The 16,071-nt window shown below is 42.9% G+C and overlaps 1 protein-coding gene and 1 non-coding gene across 9 annotated transcripts in view; both read left to right on the forward strand.

Moving 5' to 3' along the window:
- The first annotated feature begins 2,322 nt into the window (after window positions 1-2,322).
- WNK1 (WNK lysine deficient protein kinase 1) overlaps window positions 2,323-16,071 on the forward strand; it is a 126,119-nt gene continuing 112,370 nt past the window's right edge. For 7 of the 8 annotated variants that reach the window (XM_052639859.1, XM_052639863.1, XM_052639860.1 and 4 more), the window contains exon 1: window positions 2,324-3,194. In XM_052639859.1, the coding sequence (XP_052495819.1) occupies window positions 2,433-3,194 (762 nt within the window). In that variant the 5' untranslated portion in view covers window positions 2,324-2,432. Of the gene's footprint in view, window positions 3,195-16,071 lie in introns of all 8 variants that reach the window. The other variant, XM_052639866.1, reaches the window with a different exon arrangement.
- Window positions 5,871-5,943, forward strand: TRNAC-ACA (transfer RNA cysteine (anticodon ACA)). Its single transcript has one exon. It is a non-coding gene; the product is annotated as a tRNA-Cys (tRNA).

A 16,071-nucleotide genomic window follows, 5' to 3' on the forward strand; every position in this document is an offset into this window, starting at 1 on the left:
TTTTCCCTAGTAAAAAGCAACAATTGCGTCAAGTTCTAAGGAGCTGCCTCAAGAAGCCCCATGTAAGAGGCATTTCTCCCCTTTGCACTAAGTTTACAAATGAAGACAAACCACTTAATACACTGTAATGATATTTACCATTACCAAAGGAAATGAGGGGATAGTCTCCAAAACAATGGAATGCGAACACTAAGACTTCAGTGGCCCCTACTGCACTGTTTTAAAATGTTCATAATCTGCTAGCTTCATGAAACCTAACAACCGCTGGTTTTAAAACAAACTTTTCTGTATACCTAAAGGGTAGCTTCTGATTAAAAACATTAAATAAAATAGTGTAAATGTTTTACGTATCAGATAAATCGCTCTGGATTGTAGAGCCAGACTTCTCTCTCTCTTAAGTGGAGCTCATGCAGCTAGCTTTGGGCATTTGCTAGGAAACGAAGCACTAACGAATCCTCCGTCCGGCTGCTTCCAACCGCTGCTCTTCCAGTGTGGCCGCGCGGCCCGTGCGCTCCGGAGCCGGTCCGCCGCGGGCGCGGGGCCGGAGCCGGAGCTGGAGCCCGGGCGGAGCGCACGCGCGCTCGGAGCCGTTGCGCACGTTTCAGCGCTTCCCGCTCCTACCGTTGGGCTTAAGACTTTCAACCGCCGTCTGGGTCCGGTTTCCTGCTCCGTTGGGTGCCCCCTGGTGCTCATCACCTGCACCATCTTGAGTGGCGGCTGCGCGGAGCTAGGGGTCCAGGGAGCCCGAGGATGCTTTCGAGAAAGCCTCACGTCCAAAGCCGGGGTGTCGATCACACGGGCACACTCAGGCACCTCTAAAGGAAGAGGGAGGCTGTTTTCACTAAGCACCAAGAGAGACAGGAGCAGATTAAGTTTCATCCAAGTCAACTCAGCACCTTCAAGTTTGTGGTAAAAGCCGCAAAGATACGTAGACCTTGTTTCTTCTCGAACCCACCCCCTCCCGCGCGCTGTGCGCTTTTTCCGGGCGGAGTTCGCTGTGACCCTTGACTGCAGTGGGGCGGCCGGTGTCTGCGAGTCAGAGGATCTGTCCTGGGCTTGGAGCCCAGGATGCGGCCTTAAGTGCCATGGAAGGGAGCTTCCCCCCTCCCCCAGCCAATCAGTGTTATGCACAAAGTCTGTGGCCCGAGCAGAGGGGTCCGGCTCCTCCCGGCTCTCCGCCCACGCTCCGGTCGCGACACCGTATTTAAATAGGAACAGCAGCTCGTTTTCCATCCATGGCAATCCCAAGAGCTCGCTCTCGCCTCAGTACAGCATGGTGGGAGCCTCTCCCCTCTTCCTGAGTCCTTCTCCTGTTTTTCTCTTCCCTTCTTCCACAATTAATGCCTAAGTCATGCTTTTCCTAGCTAGCGCCCACTAAAGGATAAGGCTTAGCGACCCGCGGTGACGCTCCCATCCGCCTTCCAGAAGAGGCGGTTTCAAAGAGAACTACAGCTCCCGTGGGGCCTCAGGCTAAGCCACCGCAGGGCATCACGGGAGTCGTAGGCGTCTTCCTGCTCTGTCCCGTTTATTCCTCAAGGTGTCAACTACAAGTCCCAGAGGGTCTCGGGGCGAGACAGCCTGCGCGAGAGCCCCGCGAGCGGAGTGGGGGTGGGGCGCCCCGGGCGGCGGGGGGCGGGGCCCGAGTGGGCTGTGTGGAGGCTTCAGATTCCCGGCGCCATTTAGCGCGGAGTTTCGCCGGCGGACGCGGCTCTTCTTCCGCGGCCTCTCTGCACTCGTCTCCGTGACAGAAGGCGCCCGACCGGGTGACTGCCCTTACTTCTCCCGGCCCTCCTCGGCCCGGAGGAGCACCGGGCTCGGGCCCTCCCCCACCGGCTCTCCCTCCGTCAGCCCCCGGCCCCGGCCCGGAGAGGAAGGGGTCCGCCCGGCCCGGGGCGGGCGGTGAGGCCCGGGGCCGGGGGCCGCTCCTCCGTGTTGCGCTTCGGCTCCTCGCGTCGGGCAATGGGCGGCCTCTGAGGCCGTCCAGCAGGGCGGGGAGGAGGAGCGGCCGCCCGCCTGGCCGCGAGCCCCAGCGCGGCCTCGCCCGCCTCCGCGCCGAGCGGCAGCCGCTCGGGGGTCCAGCCCGCCCCGGGCCGCAGCGGTGGAGAGCCAGCCGCCGCCTCCTTGACTCGGTGCGGGCCGCCGCGCCGCCCCCATGACCGCGCGCCCCCGGCGCTCCAGCCCGCCCGTCCGCCGCTCGCCGCACGATGGGTGCGGGCCGTGAGGCGCCAGCCCCCGTGCCTCCGCCCCGCCGCCGCCCCCGACAAGCGCGCCTCGAGAGCCGCAGCGGCCGCCGCAGCCCGGCCCGCGGGCCCGCCTCCCGCTCGGGCCGCCGAGTCAGTGCCGAGTGAGGGGCCGTCGTCCCGCCGCCCCGGGCCGGCCCCCTTTTTCCGCGAACTCGAGCCGCCCGCCTCGCTCTCGCTCCCGTTCCCACAATGTCTGGCGGCGCCGCCGACCAGCAGAGCAGCGCGCCGGGCTCGCTGTTCCTCTCGCCGCCGGCGCCTGCCCCCAAGAATGGCTCTAGCTCGGACTCCTCGGTGGGGGAGAAACTGGGCGCCGCAGCGGCCGATGCCGCAGCCGGCCGGACGGAGGAGTACCGGCGTCGCCGCCATACCATGGACAAGGACAGCCGGGGGGCGGCCGCGACCACCACCACGGAGCACCGCTTCTTCCGCCGCAGCGTCATCTGCGACTCCAACGCTACGGCGCTGGAGCTGCCCGGCCTCCCTCTGCCGCTGCCTCAGCCCGGCGCGGCTGCCGTGGTCCCGCAGCGGAGTCCCCCGGAACCCTCGCGCGAGGAGACCCTGACCCCCGCCGCTGCCGCCCAGGTGGCCCAGCAGCCGCCCGCCGCCGCCGCCGCTCCCCTTGAGGAGCCGGTCGCCGCGGGCCCGGCCACCTCTTCGGCCCCGGGCAGCGCGGGCAGAGACCGCCAGGCTGTCCAGCCCGGCCCCGCGGGGAGCCGAGAGGAGCCTCCGTCGTCGAGAAGTGGCAGCGGCGGCGGCAGCGCCAAGGAGCCCCAGGAGGAACGGAGCCAGCAGCAGGATGACATCGAGGAGCTGGAGACCAAGGCCGTGGGCATGTCCAACGACGGCCGCTTTCTCAAGTTTGACATCGAGATCGGCAGGGGCTCCTTTAAGACGGTCTACAAGGGTCTGGACACCGAGACCACCGTGGAGGTCGCCTGGTGTGAGCTGCAGGTATACCCCACCTTCTTTCTCTTACAGTGCTGTGGGTCCCACATTTGGCTCGGCCACTTGGCCGAATTTTCCCTTTATGTGTCTTCCTCTTAACTGTTCGCTGCGAATGGGGGGAGGCCAACTTTCGAAAGAGTCACCAGGATTTGGGGTGTTGGCACAGGCGAGGTGTTAGTATTTGTAGCCAGAGATTCGCTCCTAGGGAAGGAGTGGTGAAAGTCATCCGGATACCAGCGCATTGCCTCCTCGTCATTGTTTTAGTGTCTGGCAGGAAACGAAATGAGCGGGGAAGTTTTTGAGTTCGGAAAGTACAGACCTCTTGCCTTGTGTTCCTCAGAGATCTGCAATGATGAGCGGCTGGTGTGTTAGATGCGTATTTCCATTCCTGAGAACAGGCTGTCTTTTTTAAATTAAGGACGACCTTGTTCACAAATGACCTTGTTTTCGACGTATCTTAGTTGGTGGTCGCACCGGCATCTAATAAACTAAAAAAGTTTCCTTCACTGGATAGTTTGAGACTAGAAAGTTACAGTTGGGTATTTGATATCGTTCCACCTAATGATGTTTAAGCAAGTTTTTGATAACCGTGAGCAGACGTTGTTACTAAAAACTAGTGTGTCTTTAGCCCACTCGCTGTTCTGTGGGTAATACAGTATGTGTGCTTTGAGGGTTGTAATGTCGTTATCATTGTTTTAATCTTGTAAAAGATTTTTAAGCTAAACTTTCTCAAGGGTACAAATGAGTGACAAAGGCTTCATTTTTAACCTCTAGGAGATTTTCATGGTGTAAATAATGGTGTGTCATCCTGGTTGACAAGGATATAACGGGGTTTGAGCTACTTGTTGCTTGATCTGTAGCAGCTTGACTGAAGTTGTCTTCACCTGTGTGTGTTCACATAAGTTATTGGAAGAAGCAGAGTTGAACTGAATGAAAAAACCACTGACATTATACGTGAAAAATGCCAGTATCCATATTCTTCTGGCAAAGGAAATGAACCAAGCTGAAATAGGATATGAAAGTACCTGAGTGATCTAGGAATTTATCTATTATCCGTGAACCAATACGTTAACATTTAACCTTTTGAATGTCACCTTCCAAATGACCAAGGTCGTATCAAGTGTGAAGGAAAATTAACATGTGGAAGGAAGTAAACTTAAAAAACTGACAAGTTTTTTAGGAATGTAATTTCTTAAATTTTATAGTTAGTGATACAGAACTTCTAAAGGCATTATGAAATAAAAACTACTCAATTTTGTAGTGTTTTAGAGTGGGGAAGGTGGTGGACCTTTTTTTTAATTGTCAAATTATAACTTTATTCCTTGGTCATTCTTACTCAGAAACTTAGGTCTGATTTGTTTTGGTTTACAGGCAGAGTATTAGTTACAAGCAAACAAACACCTGTTACTTTTTTAATACCTAACTAAGGTGCTTATTGCTACTGACCCTGGATTGTGTTCTTTTATAGTTTCATATTTGAATAGGTGCTTTTTAATAATTTTTCCCCCTCAATTTGTTACCTTACTCTCAAGACTAGACCAAAATAAGTGTTGAGCACTTTATGGATTAATTTTGTTAGTTTCAATTTTTAACTTTTAAGACTTCTCAGAATGTATGTTTTTTTTTTTGTCACCTGGAATCTTCAGATAGTTTATTATCTTGAAACTAATGATACAGTGGGGGGGGGGAAAACCTCAATTTGTCTAATGTCACAATAATTTTGTCTAAGCTTCTCATTTTTTTCCTAGAACTCATGAATTTTTGATTTTTGTTCTCTAGGCATGGTCATGGTTAAACAAAAGAATATCTTCTCTCTATGTATATAACATTGCCATATTATTTTTATGCTAGTTTGGAATTTGGCTGGAGAACCAAATGAAAATGCATTGAATGGTACCCTGCTTTGGAACCTTCCTTATATGATCCTACTTCTACAGTTTTCCATTTTTGTTTTTAAAATGTGATTATTTTAGTCCCAAGATCCTTTATAGCAGTAGTTGGACAGTATTTATGATGTTTTGGCCAAAACACTTGCCTAACAGCCTACTCAGTAGGTTAGTGTTTGAGTTACTGTCTTTGAATCTAAGTTAAAGGACAAGCCAAAGGATTACTAAGTCATTGGAGAAAAAATAAACTTTTTTCACTAAATGTATACTTACTACAAATTTTTCTTTAGGAAGACTGGAGAAATATTGTGTTAAGTTGCTGAGTTAAAAATGTCATGTATTAAAACTGGAAGAAATCTTAGGCTATTCTGCCCAGCTTCTTATTTGATAAATGAAGAACCTGAAGTTACAGAATAACTTACTTGTGAATGACTTGCTTGGGTTAAGGAATAAAATTAACTGACTAGGATCTAATAATTTGAGAAATGTTAAAGCATTTGTAGTCTAGTAGATGGTTAATTAGTCAGTCTCAAATGAAGCAGTTCTGTTTTTGATGTGGAAGTTACTGTCAGATTTTTGGAGAAATCTGATCTTGTAACCCTGGCAGATTCCAGACTTAGGATATGGGTAGTGATTTTATCACTTCAAATGGAGAAATAGATAGGCTTTGGGGGATGAAGGATGGGTGGGTGTGGTATGCAAGTCAAATTTGTTTCCATCAGGCCTATTTTTAGAGTCACAATATGCATGGTTATCGGTTAAATCAAATACTGACTCTTAATATGTGGGTAGTACTTCCCTGGTGGCTCAGGTGGTAAAGCGTCTGTCTACAATGCAGGAGACCCAGGTTCGATCCCTGGGTCAGGAAGATCCCCTGGAGAAGGAAATGGCAATCCACTCCAGTACTATTGTCTGGAAAATCCCATGGACAGAGGAGCCTGGTAGGCTGCAGTCCATGGGGTGGCAAAGAGTCGGACACGACTGAGTGACTTCACTTCACTTCACTTTGCTACTACAGGATCTTAAGTGATAACTGACATCTTTTAAGATGCATATTTCCTTACCTGGTTTTACTAGGCAGGTGATGTACCTTAGTTTTACTTCTCTTTTGGCTTGATCAGAAAATGTTGTTACTGCTGGACTTTACAGAATTTACATTGCTTTTTTTAGGGAGAGTTTGTTTTTGTTTTAAAGAAACATAGCTTAGTTGCTCTAATAAAACATAATTATACACTGCGATTCAAGAATGATTCATTTACTTTAAGCACTTTTCTGCCCATGCTGCTTCTAAATACAGAGTTCACTCAATATATTGATAAGATTGTTTCCAGATCTGCCTGAAAGGATAAGTCAAATCATAAATTTTGATGAAACTCCAAAATACTTAGTGTGTACTTTTTTCTGGCTTTTAAGCAAGTTAAGGCTCAGGTCTCATCATGAGTATATGATACCAATGTTTTATGAAAAGTTTTTTGATGGTGTAGAAATTTGTTGTGGTTCTGTAATTAAGAAACCATAACTTATTCTTTGTTCTTAACTAATTGAACTGTTATTCCCATTTTGAATAGTGAGGATTTTTCTTACCTTTTTAAATTTGTGCCACATTCGTTGGTTTTTAGGACTCTGTACTACTAACTTTTAGTCTCAGAAACTAAATTTCAGAGAATAGTCTTCTGAGTCTTTTTGCTTTTAAATTCTCAGAGCCACTGATTTGTTGGAGTATGGGCAAAATTCAGGTAGCTCAAGGGTAGCTGCTGTGCAAATTAAAGAATGATTGGTGACTTGTTTGAAGTAATCCTTTGTCCCTTCTCAACAGGACAGAATAATAATTAAAGACAGGATAATTTTGGCTAGGTAAGAGTTAATTTAAAATATATGTAGATTTATTGTTTTAAGAAGTAACCTTTGTACAGGAGAAAGAATTATATTTAGGTTGATTTTTTTTTTTTTTAATATAGGTCTTTGTCTTAGGGGCTTAAATGGTTTCCATTTTTCTTAACTTTTTTCAGACCTTTAGTATCACAATTGTTTGTAGTGTAAGAACTTGCAAAGAGAGATTGTTTTTGTGTAAAACAAACTAGGAATCTATTGTTGCTTGGTGACTGAGTTCATTTCTTGACATTCAGATTCTAGTGCAAGATCCTGGTCATTTAAAGTCATCTTGGTTAATCCCTGTGGAAACATTCAACTAAAACTGGACTCTCATTTTCAGAAATCAGCTTGATTTCAGAAATCAAGTGTGTTATTTGTGTTTCCTGATAAGTTAGTATTTTAGATAAAGCTGTAAAAGCGGCAAGAATGGTTATGTTCAAATTGTAGTTTCTGAAAATGTTCATATACTGTGAAAAATTCACAATAATTGGTTACCAGGTTTTGCTATGCCAGTTCTGTATATTTACTTATTGTTCTCATTTTGTATTTTTTTTTGGTCCTGTATTAAAAATCAAGTGTGCAGGATTAGGTGAGACTTAGCATGACCTGCACTTGGATTTGGAAAAGGCAGTTTTTTTCTGCAGTATAGCACAGTGATTAAGAACTAAAATGCCTGACTTTCCATTCAAATCCTGGCTCAGCTAATGATTGTGTAACCTTGGGTAAACTTCTGTGTTAGTTCCTTACCTGTAAAGTGAAATGTAATGAGTGCCTATTTTACAGAGTTGTTGTGATGATTAAATGAATTAGTATATATAAAAAACTTTGACCGAGCGTGGCACATATATATTATCTGTGAGGATGCAGCATCTTTTTTTTAGGCTACCTTTTTGAGGGTACTGATGAAAATCTTGATTTGTTTACATTTATACTTGAATAAAGTACAGCAAAACTCCATACTGTTGCTACCATTCTTACAGGAGAAATGTTGGAATTGAACATGGCGTCATCAGTGTTTTCACATCCTTTAGCTTTACCTGTCCTCTGCCTAACTTCCTCTTGTTAATTTCATAACTTGTTGCTCCCAAATGGCAGTCTTTCTGAATGACTAGTTTCTAGAATTTGCTGAGATCTCTGCTCTTGGGATCATTCTTTCTTCACATTGATTAAAAATCATTTACATTCTTTGTCTATTCCATTAGTCTTTGAGCTCTTTGAAGACATAAGTAGATCCTCCATCGACTTTGGTAAGTATTAAATTTTTTCTGTTATTAAGTCAGAAATAATTGTAGATATCAGGTTTTTTTCATCCATATTCCCTGCCTTTCATTGGTCCACAGCAGATTCTCTAATCTTGTATTTTGAGATTTCACTCTGGTATAATACAACACATGTAGCAGAAACCAGCTCTGAGGCAGATAATTTGGATTCTGTGTTGCCCAATTATCTGACCCTGAGTAAGGAACGTAACTCTGTAAGACTGATTTATTAGTAACATGTCTTATTGACTTCACAGAATTGCTGAGGAGCAACTGAAATACTATGTGAAGGTAGTTTGGAAAATGTAAAGTATGATACTTCAAAGAAAAATGCATTTTAATCCATAATTATCACTTGTTACAGATTAATTATTTTAAACTTCGTAGTTAGTTGGGTTTTAGGAGCATTTTGTTCAGTTTAAGGGTTTTATTAAATCTTAAGTTGAGTTTAAGGGTTTTATTAAATCTTAAGTTGAGTTTAAGGGTTTTATTAAATCTTAAGACAGCTTTTGGACTGACGAGCAGCTTTTGGACTGAAAAGAAATTGCCAGAAGCTTTTTCTTAAGAGTGTTTTTGTTTGGAAGAGGATTATGCCTTTGACAACTGGCAGGCTTAATTTTGTGTGTGGCTCTAAAAAGATTGGTTATTGATATGTTCTTCAGGAGAGAAGAAACTTTAGTATTTGCTTAGTTTTGTAGTTGACTTTATTGTAGACTATCTCTACCTTAATTTGTATTAATTTAGCTTTTCGAGTGGGCTTTCATAAAGAATTTAGTTTTTGATGTTCTGACTTGAGTCTTGGCATTGTAAGATTGACATATTAAATGTGCTGTGCTAAGTTAATGTGCTTAATGGTTTTTAGAAAAGAATCGCCAGATAAGCTTTGTCATCACAAGCAAATATAGTTTTCCCTGAAATTTAAGAAATATTAAGAAATTAAGATTTTAAGACTAATTTAAGAAAATATTTGGAAATCTGCTTGGTATAATCGTATTCAGGTTAGTTAAGAAAGCCCGCTGTTTTTGTAGATGCCTTTTGAGCTGCTAGGTTGCAGTTTCTTAGAACCAGATGATCTGTGTTTTTGGTCATTGTGTACCTGGTGAATGGTGTTGAGTTAATCTAGCACTAATATATAAACCAAACAGTGAGAAGTGAAATGAAGTGGTGAAGCACAGCATTACTGTTGTGCACATTGTCTCCATTAGTTAATAGAAGTAAACATGTTGTTTGAGGTAATGATAGGATTCTCTTCATGGCTAATGGTTTTGAGCCAGACACCATGATGTGCAGTCACCCTCCATATCTGCGGGTTCTGCATTCACAGATTCAGCTAATTGTAGATGGAAAATATACTGGAAGAGAGAAATACCAGAAAGCTCCAAAAAGCAAAAGTTGAGTTTTCTGTACTTGTAGCAGCTGTGTGTATTGCATTGTGTTTACAACTATTTATATAGCATTTACATTGTGTTAGGTATTATAAGTGCTCTGAGATGATTTAAAGTATACGGAATATATATATAGATTAAATGCAAGTAATGCACTATTTTATAGATGGGACTTGTGGATCCATGGATTTTGTTATCCATGGGTGGAGGCTGGGGAGCGTCCCTGGAACCAGCCCCCTGAGGACCTTGAGGGGTGACTGTATTCATCTCTGTGGATTTTCTCTCTGCTTGGATTGGTCACTCATCCTGGGTTGTGGTAGACTTAGGAAATGCAACATAACATCTCTTTAATAGGCTAAAGAGGTTGGTAGACATTATTGTATTTACATGCTCTTTGAACTGTCCACATACCCTTCCCACACAAATACTCAGCTGTAGGCAGTGGAGAGAATTTGAAGCAGAGAAGTAGATTTGCATAAAATTAATTGTGGAGAATTATTTAAGGAGTACGAATATGTAGAGTTTAGTTTTATGTTTGAGTGTGAGATTTCTAGGGCCGGAACTAAGACAATAGAGGAGTGCAGTTTAAATATTTAGTAGAGAAAATGAGCAGGGTTTATTGATGAGGTGGAATTTGGAGGAAAAATGAAGCACAGGCGAGAGGATGGGAATAGAAAATGGTACTGTCAACTGAGGGAGGGAATAGGAAAGAATGGAGGGTTGGCCTTTGAGGGGAAGGGCTGTGGAGATGCATTCAGTTACATGATGAGTGTGAGGTGCTTGTGATACCTCCAGGAGGAAGTTCAACCAGGCCACTGGATACATTCCTGAAGCTCAAAAGAATGGGTCTGAGGTAGAAATAGAGGCTGGCTGTATTAGTCATAGCTGAAATAATGGAAGTAAATGCAGTTATCTAAGGAAAGGATATATATGAAGAGAAACAGAGGAAAAGACAGGGAAGAATAATGAGCCTAGGGCAGAGTAGCAATAATTAAAGGGTGGGCAAAGGAAAAAGGAGCCCAGGGAGACTAAACAAAACAGCAGGAGAGCAGAACAGAGAGAAGAAAATTTCCAGGAAGGAATATAGCAGAGAAGTCCAGTTAGCATAGTAGCAGTTGTGGAGAGTGGATGTTAGGAAATGTAGGAAAAAAAGTGTGGAGATATGTATAGGCTGTTGAAATTGTTTACTGATTTTGGCTATTAAGTCATTCACAATATTCTGAATGGTACCTAAATGAGAGGGGAGGTTGCATAAGGGGGTGCGCACATAAGTATCTCTTAAGTCTCTGATTATGTCCAATAAAGTTCTTTATCCATAAAGCCTTATGTGGCTATTTAAATTTCAGTTCAGTCACTCAGTTGTGTCCGACTCTTTTTGACCCCATGAACCGCAGCATGCCGGGCCTCCCTGTCCATCACCAACTCCCAGGGTTTACCCAAACTCATATCCACTGAGTTGGTGATGTCGTCCCCTTCTCCTCCTGCCCTCAATCTTTCCCAGCATCACGGTCTTTTCAAATGAGTCAGCTCTTTGCATCAGGTTGCCAAAGCATTGAAGTTTCAGCCTCAATATTAAATTTAAACTAATTAAAATGAAACAAAAACTTTAAACTTAATTAATTCTTCAGTTTTACTGGCCATATTTCAAGTGATCAAAGCCATGTGTGGCTACCATATTGGATGGCACATATAGAACATTTCTATCATGGCAGAAAAAATTGTGGGTTAAGTTGTGCTTTAAAAAGCAAAATAGTTTTATTGAGATACAATTCACAGCACAAAGAATATACAGTGTGATGCTTTTATAATTGAAGTTATACATTTAAAAAGCTGTATTCTATTAATAATAAAATAGTATTTCCTTTTTTGGAAAAGATATACAAAGGATATTACCACAAATTCACATACTCATGCAGAATTAACAATAACTAATGTTATGTCATATTCGCTCTAGATATTTGGTGATCTTACAGTTTCAGAAAAGTGGAAGATTTGCAGTGAGTTTAAAGAGTGGCTGAGGAAGAAGGGCATGGCAACCTACTCCAGTATTCTTGCCTGGGAAAATCCCAGAGGAACCTGGTAGGGTTGCAAAGAGTTGGGCATGAATGAAGTGACTGAGCATGCATACACAAAGGAGGTTAAGAAGTAGAGACGATAAGAGTAGGCCATTTCTTTAGACAAGTTTGAACAAATATGGGGCAAGAAAGATTGGGTAAGTAGAAGGTATGATCTTGGAGAACATGGATAGATGAGGAAGGAAAGGTCTTTAAAAGTTAAAACATTGAAATATAATAATTTGTCTGCTTTCTCTGCCTCAGATAAGAGTCTGTTCTAAGCCAGTTACTGTTTTGGTTTTGGTTATTCTTCATGGATAGTTAAGTCAATCCAAAATAGTTTTTCATACTTCATATGTTGTTTGTCGACTAGTTTCTATAATACTCAATTGTTGGGCGTGATGTACTGATTCTTAAAACAGCTTGTTTCTCTCCATAGTTAGTCTCTGGCATTAATGCTGCATTTGCGTGTTCATCTGGTGATACAGACTTTATTATGGGGCATCTCTGAAATGACTGTCTTTGTGTGTCACTTGAAGCAGATTTCACATGAAACTATTACAAGAAGGATTTTTAATTATTACACTATTTCTAGAATGTGGTTGAAACGGACATATCTACAACAAAAAGCCTAAATAACTTCTTTAAGCCCTTGTCTTTTTGAAGAAGTGTTCTTTGCTAATTAAATTAATCTGACAAAGTATTAATAATTACTAATTCTTACCTAATAGGATTTTTTTTGGTGACAAGGATAGTCTTTTTGCCCATAGTATATTATTTGTAATTCTCAGAGGAACAGTACAACGCAGATTTTTAAACATTTTATATTTGAGGAAACAAACGCAGGTTTAATAACATGTTTAAGATCACATGGCATCTGAGTCCTTGTTTTTTTCCACTGCAAAATATTTCAGTTAGACTAGGAAGAAGTTTGAGTTATAGTGGAATTGAATTTTTTTGTTCTGTTTAGCAATTACAATTTGTTATTGAGCAACTTACACCTTTTATACTTTCAGTTCATGAAGTAAATCTCCATTTCAGTAGCTGTTTAACCAGTTTACGTTTGTAGATGCTATAAGGAGGGAGAATGGTGTGTTTATTAACTTCTTGGTGTATCCCAAGTTTTTAGATATTACTTACATTGTTATGATATAGAGCATCTGTTTATTTTTTATTACTTTTGTTTATTTTTAATTTTTTGGTGGCTCCCTGTGATATGCTGGATTCTAGTTTTCTAACCTCGTATCAAACCCACAGCCTTTGCAGTGGAGGTGTGGAGTCTTAAGCACTGCATCACTAGAGAAGTCCCTTGAACGTCTGTTTTAGACTTAAATCTTTGAGAAGGGATATTATTTTTAGTGGCACTGTGTATCACATTTCCACCTAATAGAGACAGGTTGATGGTTACAGTGCTGGTATGTCCTTAGCCGTGCAGTCATGTCCAACTCGTAGTCAAGAATACTGGAGTGGATTGCCATTTCCTTCTCTAGGGGATCTTTTCGACCCAGGGATTGAACCCAAATCTCTTGCTTGGTAGGTGGGTTCTTTACCACTGAGCCACCTGGGGAAACCCCTGTAGTGTTGGTAAGATCTGTCTGTCTGTTGAAAGCCATGAGTTCACTTTCATACCTCCAGTTCTAGAGTTCTTTCTAGCTTTCCCCTTTTCCATTTATATACACACCCTACTTCTGAGAGTGACAAACTTGCTTCTTGTTATCCTAAATGTATGTATGAATTGGCATAATCTAGAAATACGCATGTGGTCTATGTTCCTGATTCCTAATGGAGCTCCTAAAAGCCTTGAAAGTTCCAGAAGGATGGGAGTATCTTTTGTTCTAATGAGGTGACTCTTGACTGACTGGCTCAGAGATAGCTTCAGGGTAGGTGCTGGTCACCAGGAAGACCATGCCATGATTAGAGGGTTGGAGCTTTCAGTCCTTCTCCCACCCCCAACTTCTGGGAGTGGAGGAGGAGAGGAGCTGGAGATTGAGCTACTCATCAATGGCCAGTGATTTACTCAACCATGCCTAAGTAGTAAAACCTCCACAAAACCCCCTGATTAACAGAGTTTAGAGAGCTTCTGGGTTCACAACCACTTCCTGGTGCCAGGAGGGTGGTACAATGTAGAAGGAGGGCATGGAAGCTGTATGACCCTCCTCAGAGGCAATACCTTGCCCTGTGTATCTCTTCTGTTTGGTGGTTCCACTCTGGCAAGTTCTCAAACCTGAGAAAAGCGGTCATGGAAACCCTGGATTTATTGGTTGGTCAGAAGTGTAGGTGACAACCTGGAACTTGGAGCTAGTGTCTGAAGTGAAGGCAGTGTTGTGCGACTTAGCATTTGCGGGGGTCCCTGCTGACTCCAGGTGGTTGGTTAGTGTCAGAAATGAATTGAATCAGTAGGACACCCATTTGGTGACCAAAGAGCTAAAACATTTGTTGGTGGTGTGAAAAACACTGTACAGTTGGTGTCAGAGGGTTGAGAATAAAAGAGTTCAAGATAGCCAGTCTCTTAGCTCCTCTGGGTTGAGGTCCCTTAGGCACCCTTCTCACTCCAGCAAGGCTATTTGAAAATTAATTCACTTTCTGTCCTTCTATATTCTCTCTGCTGCTGCTTTTGGGGATATGGTACTGCTTTTTTTGTTTTTTAAAGCCTACAGTAAAACAGGTGACATAAATTGCTATGAATTTGCTTTGTAATTTAGAAGAATATTGCAGTAATCCAGGAGAATTTTTCCTTCACCCACATTCATAATCATTTCCTATAAATACAGATAATGTCTGTATTTAATTTCTACTAGGAATTAATTACATTAATTCCTATTAGGTTGGTGCAAAAGTCATTGCAGTTTCAGACATGAATTTTAAATCATTATAACTGGGCTCAAACACATCTTTATTAATCTAAATAGGAACCATTGCAATTAGCACGTTTTTGCCAGTGAGAAGTTTATTCCTGTAGCATAAAAACAAAACAAGACCAGGAGCTGACTGTGGCTCAGATCATGAACTCCTTATTGCCAAATTCAGACTTAAATTGAAGAAAGTGGGGGAAACCACTAGACCATTCAGGTATGACCTAAATCAAATCCCTTATGATTATACAATGGAAGTGAGAAATAGATCTAAGGGACTAGATCTGATAGAGTGCCTGATGAACTATGGACGGAGGTTCGTGACGTTGTACAGGAGACAGGGATCAAGACCATCCCCAGGAAAAAGAAATGCAAAAAAACGAAATGGCTGTCTGAGGGGGCCTTACAAATAGCTGTGAAAAGAAGTGAAAAGCAAAGGAGAAGAGGAAAGATACCCATTTGAATGCAGAGTTCCAGAGAATAGTAAGGAGAGATAAGAAAGCCTTCCCCAGCGATCAATGCAAAGAAACGGAGGAAAATAATACAATGGGAAAGACTAGAGATCTCTTCAAGAAAATCAGAGATACCAAGGGAACATTTCATGCAAAGATGGGCTCAATAAAGGACAGAAATGGTATGAACCTAATAGAAGCAGAAGATAGTAAGAAGAGGTGGCAAGAATACACAGAAGAACTATATAAAAAAGATCTTCATGACCTAGATAATCACGATGGTGTGATCACTCACCTAGAGCCAGACATCCTGGAATGTGAACTCAAGTGGGCCTTAGGAAGCATCACTACAAAGCTAGTGGAGGTGATGGAATTCCATTTGAGCTATTTCAAAGCCTAAAAGATGATGCTGTGAAAGTGCTGCAGTCAATATGCCAGCAAATTTGGAAAACTCAGCAGTGGCCACAGGACTGGAAAAGGTCAGTTTTCATTCCAATCCCAAAGAAAGGCAATGCCAAAGAATGCTCAAACTACTGCACAATTGCATTCATCTCACACTCTAATAAAGTAATGTTCCAAGCCAGGCGTCAGCAATACATGAACTGTGAACTTGCAGAGGTTCAAGCTGGTTTTAGAAAAGGCAGAGGAATCAGAGATCAAATTGCCAACATCCACTGGATCATCAAAAAAGCGAGAGAGTTCCAGAAAAACACCTATTTCTGTTTTATTGACTATGCCAAAGCCTTTGACTGTGTGGATCACACGAAACTGGAAAATTCTGAAAGAGATAGGAATACCAGACCACCTGACTTGCCTCTTGAGAAACCTGTATGCAGGTCAGGAAGCAACAGTTAGAACTGGACATGGAACAACAGACTGGTTCCAAATAGGAAAAGGAATACGTCACGGCTGTATATTGTCACCCTGCTTATTTAACTTCTCTGCAGAGTACATCATGAGAAACGCTGGGCTGGAGGAAACATAAGCTGGACTCAAGATTGCAGGGAGAAATATCAATAATCTCAGATATGCGGATGACACCACCCTTATGGCAGAAAGCGAAGAAGAACTAAAGAGCCTCTTGATGAAAGTGAAAGAGGAGAGTGAAAAAGTTGGCTTAAAG

Source organism: Budorcas taxicolor, chromosome 5 (genome assembly GCF_023091745.1).
Source record: "Budorcas taxicolor isolate Tak-1 chromosome 5, Takin1.1, whole genome shotgun sequence".
Classification (NCBI taxonomy): domain Eukaryota; kingdom Metazoa; phylum Chordata; class Mammalia; order Artiodactyla; family Bovidae; genus Budorcas; species Budorcas taxicolor.